Source organism: Sceloporus occidentalis, unplaced genomic scaffold (genome assembly GCF_023333645.1).
Source record: "Sceloporus occidentalis isolate IW3139 unplaced genomic scaffold, rSceOcc1.0.p SCAF_9, whole genome shotgun sequence".
NCBI lineage: Eukaryota > Metazoa > Chordata > Lepidosauria > Squamata > Phrynosomatidae > Sceloporus > Sceloporus occidentalis.
In genome coordinates, this window is record NW_028316989.1 from 1215189 (window position 1) to 1226696 (window position 11508).

At 43.8% G+C, this 11508-nt stretch overlaps 1 protein-coding gene across 1 annotated transcript; it reads left to right on the plus strand.

Moving 5' to 3' along the window:
* Positions 1-1121: 1121 nt before the first annotated feature.
* On the plus strand, positions 1122-9245 carry LOC149306668 (NFU1 iron-sulfur cluster scaffold homolog, mitochondrial-like). The gene is made up of 8 exons (XM_089537651.1): positions 1122-1211; positions 3159-3262; positions 3804-3939; positions 4569-4635; positions 5221-5335; positions 5680-5743; positions 7259-7433; positions 8084-9245. Exons 1-8 carry the CDS (start codon positions 1165-1167, stop codon positions 8126-8128), a joined length of 753 nt encoding a protein of 250 aa, XP_089393777.1. The 5' UTR covers positions 1122-1164; the 3' UTR covers positions 8129-9245.
* Positions 9246-11508: the final 2263 nt, after the last annotated feature.

Genomic DNA, 11508 nt, shown 5'->3' on the forward strand with positions numbered 1-11508 from the left:
AAGAGATAATGGGTCTTTTAAATATATATCCCGCTTTTCCAAAGGATCAAGCAGGGTTACAATCGGATACATGAATAAATATGTAACACACACATAACTAAAATTACATGCTCCTTACTTTAAAAGTGGATGGGACTCTAGGGTTGAATCTCCACTGAATAACATAAATAGCAATAACAATAGCAGCTTCATTTATATACTGCTTTGTAATACCACGCCAAGCGGTGAATAAGTATTATATTGTATCAAAAAAATTTTTATATATACATATATATATAGTGTTTTATTTTTTAAACGCGTTTACTTTTCCCCCACATTTTTAATTGTACTGTTTTTTAACGCCGTGAAGCTGCTCTGAGTCGCAGTTTTTGGGGAAAGAGAGGGATACAAATAAATATGATGATGATAATAATAATGATATACCCTGAAGATACTAGATAATATATAATATATATATAATAATGTATACAATAATATATATAATATTATACACACACACACACATACTGTATGTTAAAATATGTGGGAGAAGGAAAATCTGTAATGCAGTGGCATTACTGTACAAATAATACAGTTTGACATGGCTTTAACTGCTTTGGTTCAGTGCTATGGAATCCTGGGAACTGCAGTTTGTTTTGGTGCCAGTGCTCTCTGACAGAGAAGGGCAAATGCCTCGGAAAACTACAGAAACCCCATTTTGTATTGTTGCTTTTTATTGGAATTGCCAAATTTGTTCTTATTATTCTATGATTCTGATTCATGTATATTGTCTTGATTGACCTACAATAAAATTACTTTTTAAAACAAAAAAAATCCCTACAAATTCCCAGATTCTATCGCACGGAGCCATGGCAGTTAAAGCGGTGTCAAAGTGGATTATATTTCTGCAGTGCAGATGCAGCTAATGGTCTGGATTATCCTTTTTAATGGGATTTGGAGGGAAATAGCCGCAGTTCCCATCGTCGGCCAGCAGAGGCCGCTGGAAGCACCACTTTGGCGGGACCCGCGCAGGCGCAGAAGAAGCACGGGTGGGCGTGGCGCGGGAGGCGGGACTTGTAATCGGCGAGAGCCAATAGAAAGCTGTGAAATCCGGACAGGCGTTTGCGAAGGGCAGCCCGCCGTCAGGGGTCCTCGCCGCGCTCTCCCTGAAGGCGAAGAGACAAAATGGCGTCGGCGAGGGGCGTCGCAATGGCGGGGCGACTGTGGGGCTCGTAAGTGGTCTAGGCGCCCTTTGGGGGCCTGGAGGAGGGCCAGGGAGGCAGGGAAGCACGGAAGGCGGACTTCTAAGGGGGCAAACGGGTCTGCTTGGGTCAAGGCTGCCCTTTTGGTGGACTACAACTCCCAGAATGCCACCAAACCGTGGAGGATTCTGGGATTTGTAGTAGTAGTAGTCCCCCCTCCCAAGGCAGCTTCTCTTTAGCTTTGCCTATACCTTGCTTCAGCTGTTCAACTGGATGGGGGAGCCCCAGTGTCCATGGGGGATGATGGGGGTTCCAGTCAAATTGGGGAAGCCCCAAATGCCCAGCTGGGGATGATGGGAGTTGGAGTTCCAGTTAAGCTTGGGGCTGCCTCAATGCCCAGCTGGGGATGATGGGAGCACAAGTTCCAAACCTGTTTTCTGTGGCAGTACTTGTCCATAGAGAAGCCATGCTTCCCATAGAGAATCATTGGGGAAATCACTTATTCCCCCCTTGTTTCCTATGATTCTCTATGAGCAGCTCTTAAAGTAGGGCTTCACTGTGGGCAAATGTTCCCCAGTTGTTTCCTATGGGCCAGTATTCCTCAGTGATTCTCTATGGGCAAATGTTCCCCAATGATGCCCTATGGGCAAGTCTTCCCCAGTGATGCCCTATGGGCAAATGTTCCCCAATTGTTCCCTATGGGACAATACTCCCCAATGGTTCCCTATGGGCAAATATTCCCCAATGGTTCCCTATGGGCAGGTATTCCCCAGTTATTCTCTATGGGCAACTATGGTTTCCCTATGGGCAAGTATTCTCCAATGATTCCCTATGGGCAAATGTTCCCCAATGATGCCCTATGGGCAAGTCTTCCCCAGTGATTTCTTATGGGAAAGTGCGCTCCAGTGATTCTCTATGGGCAAGTATTCCCCAATGATGCCCTATGGGCAAATGTTCCCCAATGGTTCCCTATGGGACGATATTCCCCAATGGTTCCCTATGGGCAAATATTCCCCAATGGTTCCCTATGGGACGATATTCCCCAATGGTTCCCTATGGGACAATATTCCCCAATGGTTCCCTATGGGCAGGTATAATTTAATTTTTTTAATTTGTTTTATTTATATACCGCTATTCCAAAGATCATAGCGGTGAACAGCAAGTAAGCTAATTAGCAAGGAAGCTAATTTGCCCCCAACAGTCTGGGTATTCATTTTAGCTCCCTCCTGGGAAGGATGCAAGCCTGAGTCGAGCTTGGGCCCTTTTGCTGGTCTTGAACTCGCAACCTTGTGGTTTTGAGTGAATGGCTGCAGTACAGGCATTGAACCACTGCGCCACCAGGTATTCCCCAGTTATTCTCTATGGGCAACTATGGTTTCCCTATGGGCAAGTATTCTCCAATGATTCCCAATGGGCCAATATTCCCCAATGGTTCCCTATGGGCAAGTTCTGTCATTTGTTTTAGTACCTCCCGTTTTCTGTGCTAAAAGTAACCCATTCATTTGGACCAGAGAAGCCTCCCCAGTGTCTTTTGGGGGATGATGGCAGCGGAGGACCGTGTTTGGGCTGCCCAGCTCCTCCTGCTCCGGGGCGACTGGAGGTCCTCCTTTTCCTGGACACGTCCTACGTTTCAGCCTTCTGTCCAGGAGGAATTTCAAAACATCCTTCATCTTGAGCACAACTATTGCTATGCCGTCCTTAGATTTATAGTTTGCCGTGGCACCAGAGCTGTCTGGCAGCGAAGGTTAAATACTGTATCTCCCTGAACCATAAATCCCAGAATTCCATAGCTTTGAGTTGTGTCAGTGCCAGACTTCATTCATTCTGCAGTGGAGATGCAGCCTTAATGCAGAGGATAGGATGCTTTGGCCTTTAGCACTAAATCTTTGGGTTTTGAGGGTAGTTTCGGAGGTGTAAGGCTCAAAGTGTTTGGCATTATGACTTTCCTTGTAAAATGGCTCTTCCTTTTCCTTTCAGCTTCTGCCATTTGGGATTGAGAGGCGTTAATCTGGCAACCAGACGTCCTCCGCGCTCTGCTGCGCTCCAGAGGTTTCCCATTCATCCTGCGGTGCTACAGTCAGGTGAGTGTTGTTACCTTTGCGATGATGGTTGACATCCACAGTTCTGTGGGAGGATGGCATTAAAAGGAGTTCACAGTTCTCCCTTCCCTGGAGTTACTCCTTCGTGACTTTGTCTTGAACATTTGTGTGAGTAGATCTGGTGAAGCCAGCAGCCTTTGTGAAAACCCAACTGTTATTCTGTGGAAGCTCTCAGGTCCCAAGTCAGAGGGGCAAGGCTTGCGTGTTAACATAGTCTCTCCTTTAATTGCTTCTGCAACCTGGGAAGCAGTAGCTAACAGGAACCTTAATGTTCGGAGCCATTGGTGTGGCATAGAGATTTTTGGAAATTTCAAAACCAGGAGGGAAAAGAGGAGCCTTCCCCCCCAGAAAAAATGGGAGGAAGATGGAGTTAACATCCTTTCTATGTTGAAAGAAGCAGAACAAGACCCTCCTTGGTCTGGTTCAAGAGAGCTCAGCTAGATGTGTCAATATTTTCCTATGGTTTGAATGAAATTGGGCTGTTTCAGAAATGTTCTTCAATTGATCCTTTTATAAATTTCAGTGAGGTCGATGTTTATTCAGACACAAGACACCCCAAATCCAAACAGTCTGAAGTTTATCCCAGGGAAACCGGTCTTGGAGTCGAGAACTATAGAATTCACCTCTCCTGCTTCTACGTATTGCTCACCCTTAGCAAGGTTAGTTAGTCTGGTGTCACTGTTTTGCAGATTCACCCAGTAACCAGAAGCCAATCACACATGCATCAAGGCAAACCAAATAGAGTGAAAGCTTTTCTACATTATACTCACTTGTGTTGGGAATGAATTGCTAGGAGGCATATCTGGAAACCAAGTTTTCCTCGGCCCCCTTTCCTCTCCATCTAGGCCTTTAATATGTCATAAACAACTAACATTCCAAGTGTACAGACAAACAAGATGGTCAACATTTTTTGGATTCATCACAAGCCAAAAGAATCCAGCCCCAGCTTTAATTTGCCCTTTACAATAACTGTCGCTCTGTGCAACTAACAAATAGCAGCAGACAAGTCAAGACAAGAAGATCTGGGACTGACTTCATCGGATCCATACTTAGTCAAGCTCTTAGTAAACCCACAAAAATCAGTGGAAGATGCTTAAGCATGAATAAGTCTGCATCCAACCCACTGTATATAAAGGATATAAACTAATCCAATACACTACTGAATCCAGTACATTATGGATAGGATTGTCATCTCTGAGGTTCTGCAGATAAGATGTGTGAACAAATGCAAAGGAAACACAGTGAATTCTAGTGTGGGCAGACTTTGTTTTTCTTTCTTTCTCGATAGACAGCTCTTCAGGATCGAAGGAGTTAAAAGCATCTTCTTTGGAGCCGACTTCATCACTGTCACAAAGGTAAGCCTCAAATTGGATGTTTATGCTCCAGCCATGAGCAGATTCCTGTACAAAGTCTGCAGTGACTTATAGTGGAGATGTGCTCCCTTCCCAATTGTTCTCCAAAGCATTCTCTAAAGCTTGCCTTAAAAACGTGTTAAAAATAGAAGGCAGAGAAGATTAGTGTCGATTTTTAAGCACATTATGTAGTGCCAGAAACTGTACATAGACCTGGACCTCACTTCAGAAACTAATTGGTACAAGCCATAGTTTGCAGATGAGTTGATTCTGATTTGCTGGTTCCAACTTTGCACCAACTAAGCCTCCTCAGTTTGTGGCAGTTCATTGTCTGAACTGACCTTGTGTGTGTATATGAGCTAATGCCCACCGAGACTAACAGCTTTGCTACAACCAGTTTCAGAATGAATAGGCTTTTCCTGTATACTGGCAAAAATAGCTAAGTTCAGGTTGTCATCTGCAGCATGCATAAGGAGTTGAGGGTTGGAGACCATCTGTTTCAGGGAAACTGTTTTGCCTACCTTTACTGGAGCAGATGCCAACAGTCTATAGCATGACAACTGCAGCTTTTTCTCAAAATCTCTGTAGGAAAGCGAGGATGTGGATTGGAACTTAATAAAACCAGACATTTATGCAACCATTATGGACTTCTTTGCTTCCGGCTTGCCTGTCATTACGGATGAGGCACCTCGTTCAGACACAGGTAAGGAGGGGCCAATGTTAAAAAGTCCACAAAGGAGAGGTCATCTGGGTTTGTTTTCTTTTTTAATAGCCATCAGAGGAACTTAAGTACCTCACCCCCCACAATTCTGGCTGGAGCAAGACTATGATTTGGATCTATTGGGCAGTGCAGCTCTTTCTCCCCATCCTAGTTAGGCTTACATCCCAGTTGTACCTTGTTTAGTTTGGACTCCAGAAATCTTCCCTGGTATGTTTTCAGTCTTTGCTAGGAATATTGAGGAGAAGCCGTATTGCACTCATCAGGCTTACAATTATTTTCTGATTTTAACATGGGTCATTGTTTTTACTTTTTATAAACCACTCAAGCTCCATCGGAGGAAGATGATGAAGTCGTATTAATGATAAAAGAGCTGCTGGACACTAGAATAAGGTACAGCCATACTTTTCTTTGCTCTTATTTGAAGGCATAAAGCAAGGATTGACAGCCTGGGGGAGGCATGGCTGGTGGTCAGCGTCTGTGGGGTTAGGAAGTCCAAAGCATTTGCAGGGCTCTAGATTGTTTCTAGTTTGGCAATGGAACCAGTTGCCTAGTTGTGGGGTCTCCTTCTCTGGACACCTTCAATAATGAGTCTGGACAGCTACATGTTGGAGATCCTGAACAGAGCAGGAGTTTGGACTCACTGGTCTTTGAGGCCCCTTCCAATACTGTGATCCTATAATAGTAAGCTTTATTGTTCCAAGCCCTAGAAGTTTGTCTTCAAACTGTCTGCTATTGCTGCTTCTTCCCTCCTCCTCTGGAAGGACAGCAGAACAGCTCTTCACAGGGGCACCGTTATACTTTGGTGCCTGTGTCAATAGTCACAATCCAGCAATTTAGTGTATGCCAGTCCTGCACACAGAGCCTTCTTTGTTTCTTTTCTAAATATCAGAAAGTCTCTGGGGAAGTGAAAGGTCAATATATGTGGAATAGGAAGAGACTGAGTTCTTACTGAGAATGAGTAAAGAAGCACTGAATGGGAAGCTTTAGTTTGTCGGCTTCTGAGAACGGAGAGGATTTTTCTAGAAGGCAGTAATGGTGGCCATAAATATGAGCAGCCCTAAATTAATTCATCTCTGAAGCAAACTCACAAAGAGGTTCTGTGCAAGAGCTTTGGAGCTTTTCAGTATGGCAGAGCATCTCTGTGTGATGTTGCCTTTTAGTTTATATAGTAAGAGAAATGGGTTGGAGTTGGTCTTTGCTGAAGTAAGTAGCTCAGTTTTCAGAATCAGACCCAAGAGGCTGGAGTTTATATGAAAAGGGCATTGTATCTGGGTCTGATTTTGCACAGGAGATGGCAGAAAGGGATAATTTAAAAAATAAGACTTTGTGGTTTTGTTTTGTTTTTTAAATACAAATGCTGCTAAACCAGAAAGGAAAGAAACATAACGAAAGAAAGGAAAACACTCACAAATTCTAAACCCCATGACTTTCTAGGTTCACATGAAGTCTATCTGTTGTCACAGCATTTCAGAAACCAAGTGAGGTTGAGGAGGGGCTGCTAAGAGCAAAGGTTCCAGTGTTCTGTGTAACTCCTTGCAAAATGAATAGTGCAAATCAGTATGCAAAGCTTACTGGTGTGATATAATGTATTCCAGTTGCAGGACATGTCTGTTCTTGGCATAGGCTTTCCATGGCTGAGAACTTGCACATAAAGTAAGCATAATTTTGAGGGAGGTAGATTTGAAGGAAGAGGAGGTGGCTTTGGTAGGTTACTGGAGACAGGCTGCTCCAGGTATAAGCAACCGAGAAAGTACGGAAGTGAGAGTGGGAGCAGAGAAGAGCAAAAACTTGTGTATGGGGTAGAGGTACTCAGAGCTTTGCTTCTAGATCTAGCACAAATGTTTGAATGTTTTGTTGCATCTACAAAACATTTTGCCCATATGCACACGCTTCCCTGTTCCTCAGGCCAACAGTCCAGGAAGATGGTGGCGATGTCATATTTAAGGGCTTTGAAGATGGGATTGTGCAGTTAAAACTGCAAGGATCGTGCACAAGTTGTCCCAGTTCCATCATAACGCTGAAGAATGGGATACAGAACATGTTGCAGTTCTATATCCCAGAAGTAGAAGGTGTGGAACAGGTAAGCACCGTTGGGGAGACGTTTCATGCATCTAACGGCCTCCCTTTCCCCCCCGTAGGAGATCCAAGACAGCATACGCAAGATAAAACAATGAGTTTCATTTCATAGAAATCCTTCCTACCTTTCTACAAATTTGTTTTCTGCAAACAAGTTGTTAATAGCAAAAAAAAAGAGGGTACTTCCGAGGCAGTAACATGGCCCTTAAGTGTAGGAGGATTACATATAGGGAAAACCACTGTATCAAATACCCTATTAGTGGACATAACTGGAACCTGTATTGAAATGCTTCACTGGCGTACAGGAGATGTTCAGGATTTTGGCCAACTATGTCCTCATGCAAGGTATTCCATTCCTTGGCTTAAAACAAAAACCTCTGTAAACTGAGGTATTAAAAAGGGAAATTATGCAGTGATTTCTGTCAAATATTTCTATTATTCTAAACCAGTTTGTAACTTTAAAAAAACAACATCTGGCTATTTCTGATTGTAAAAATCACATGCCTGCTATTTATAGTGAATGAATTGTACTTTGGTGATCTGAATCTAATGGTCAGCTACAAAGGTGTTCAAGAGGACCTTATGGATCTGGACACCCAGAGTTTTAATGTTTGGAATCAATCACAGCCTTCGTTTTACTCTCTTGTCTTTCAGGTTGTTGACGATAACGATGAAGAAAAAGAAGCAAACTCAACCTGAATCAGGGGAAGCTTTGGACTCTAAAAAGGAATTATTTTCTTAGTGGATTTTTTGTCTCTGTAAGAAAGCAAAATAACCTCCACCTTCTGCACATTTTCCAGACCGTTGGACTGTTTTCTGGACAACTTTCTCATTCTGAGGAGACAAGTGTTACTTAAAGAGTGCGTCTTCTGTTGTCTTGAACAAAAGGATGGAAATGAGGAGTTTGGACAGAATATGACATTCATAAATGATTTCCACTGGTTGGATTTAGCTAGCTTCTGCTGTGAATTTAACAAATGTCCTGAAGAAGAACACAGTGCTTACATTGGGATAAATCAACAATGCATCATTATTTTAGAGGTCTAATTCAGTCACTGATCATTTTGTTTTCTGCGTTACTGCAATACATGTGTGTCTTTCCTCTCCTGTATGCTGTAATGAACAGGACTGTTTTCTGAAAATACCAAGCTGGGTTTTTAAGTTTGCTGTGATCTAAACCTTAGCTTTGGCTGTATAGTTTCATTTGATTGTTGACCAAATAAAATGTAGTTAGTCCCTATCTATTAGATGGGGAGTCTTCAAGAGTCCTCCTCCTCTACCTGGCAGGCCTCATGCCATCATCTTCAGACTTAAAATATGAGGACTGGAATCTAACTAGTATACTTTGGATGCATGGAGAAAATTGATCCCTTTAGTTCTGACTACCTTAATTACAGCAAGACAATTAGTTGCTTTGATTAAGAAACAATAATTAGAGTATGTTATGGTTCAAGAAATCCTCATTAAGTGCCTCTAGGTCCAGAAGAATATGTGAGTTGAAACTCCTTAAGGAAACTAGAAGTAGGAGAAAGTTCACTCAATACAAATTGAAGAACTGCTTTGCCAATGGGAATGCAATGTTTAAGTGAGCATATCATGTACAGGTAGAGTGTGAATTCTCTGGTGCCTTAACTGATTTGCTGGGTTAAAATCAGAGAATAAGGCCAACAGTGTACAAAGCTATGCCTTCTTGTAATGAAATGTTAAATGCAGTATTTAGCAGAGCAGATACCAGAGTTCCTACCGGGAGCAACAGCAAAACATGCTGTAGGTAAATCAAGTTTGAATAAACTTGTTATATTCCCTTGAATGCAAATGTATGACGACTCTGTGAGTTCATACTGAAAGTTTCTTCTGAAAGGAATACTGTTTTCAAGGTACAGACAATGGCTGGCTTGTTAAAATTGAAAGAGTGTTTGGCTTGGTGTCTGTTAAATTCACAACTCCGCAATAGTGTACCTTTGGCAAGACAAGTCAAATACACACTATTACCCACCGCTTGTGTGTGTGTGCGATGTGGTCTTTTTAGCCTTTGATCCAGCTTATCGTACTATTCTTTGTAGATGCTTTGGTCAGTCTAAATCCACAGCCCTACAGCAGTCAGAGCGGCTGGTTGGTTTTGTGTCCCTGCCCCAAAATTGGCTGGTTGAATTCCCCAGAAGCCTCTAAGGGTCTCATTTGGCCAATTTGGGTTGAGCTGGCATATTCTGAACACCCTGGTTGTCTAAAACAAACTAGACCTCCCTGAGCCTGTAACAGTCCTAGAAGGGGACCATTAACTGACCTGGCCCCATAGAGGTTCATAAGGTTCGCATTTGCTGGCCTTTTGAGCTAAAACGTAATGGAGGGCAGCCTTTCAAGATCCTGGGTGGTAATATCCTTTCTTGAATCAGTAATATCCCTTTCTTTTTTTGCATGAAAGTGAATGGTCCTCTGCTGATGCGCGGTGTTTATTGTCATTGCCCCAGTTGAGTATTGCCAAGGAGCTCCGGAAAAGGAGGTGGTTTGCCAATAGCCTAGCCTTGCAGCTGGATATGAGACATGGCCCCTTGGCACCAGACAGAAAAGAGCATTTTGCTTCCTTGCCTGAGCAGCTTTTCATCCAAACAGTGAAGTGCACAATATGGATAGTGGCAATGCATTTTAGGATGCCATACTCAGGGCAGCTGCCTTCACAGGAAAATTCTTATATCAGCAATGGGGAATGTCTTGTTCTTACATGAAATGTGAGAGAAGAGCGTCTAGGAGCATCAAACCCCCCTTACATGACCTGGCAAAAAAATGAGGAGTTTAGAGAAGAGAGATGAGACTCAAATGGAACCAAAATGTGTTTTGTCTGTTGCACAATGCCACTCCAGGTCTGTGACTCTTGTCCTGGGATCGGATTCGGTTGCATGTTAACAGTTCTTTCAGTTCTTTGCTATCTTGATCCATCTTTGCTGCTGGTGAAACGCTTTTAACAAGGTGTCGCTTTGTTCCAAGTTCCTGGAAGAAAACCGAACTCTGTATTACCAGTTTTGCTTGTGATTATTTTTGGCAAAATAACATCAGATGTGGTGAAATATCAGCAAAACACCTTTTGGGACAATATTCCTTTCTACAGATGGAAAGAATACAGAGATGCAGAGAGAGAGGCTAGATGGGCTTGGAAATGCAATGAGTTATGTAATTCAGCGCTCTCTCTCCAAATCCAGTGGAACAAACACCTTGTATTTACAGTTCTCTTGTGGTTTATTTTAAAGGGATGCCGGAACAAGGCAAATCCTGTTCCAACCATTGCATCAGCCACCGTTTCCTCTCCAGGAACTCTCCACGCGTCGATCAGATAACATCCAGCCATTGTTCTCGGCTCTTTCTCTGACGCAGGCGACACTTTGGGTGCTTGGCAGGTGTGTCTGTGGCTGGCCCAGGGGAGGGGGCCATACAGGACCTTTGAGCAAAGTAGCCCAGAGGTAAGGGTTCAGAACGTGGGGAGAAGCAGGGTCCGTAAAACAGGGGTCCATGTTTGTTCTGGGCTGGAGTGGGTCCACTGTCTTTCTCAGTGCAGAAGCCACCTGGAAGTAATACAGCTGAGGCTCAGTCCTGGCCCATCATGCCTTGTCTGTATAGGATGTGTGTCCGTCCCAGTCTTCAAGTCGGAAGCATTCATAGCAACAAAAACAACATGCAAGAACCAGACCTTCTCCACTGCTGCTGATGCTGCCAGGCTTTTCCTGCCTGGTTCAGATGGAAAGGTGCCCAGAGCAAGAGGCAGAAAGGCCTCTGCTGCTCATATCCAGCTGCGAAAGCGGCCTCTTGGCAAACCAGCCCCTTTTCCTGGGCACCTTGGCAACACTCAGCTGGGGCAAGGGCAATAAACACAACGTGGTTGTGGTTGTTGTGAGCTGCCTTTGAGCCAACCTGGCCTCATGGCCACTCTGTGGAGGAGGAGGAGGCATCATCTGCAAGACAAGGATCCTAATAGGCCTTCTCTCATAAAGGGACCCTTTCCTGCTTCTCTCTCTGAGAGGAGGACTGCGGGGCCTCCTCCTCCTCCTCCTCCTCTCTTTAATAGGAATCAATGGCGCTGGAGATGCTGC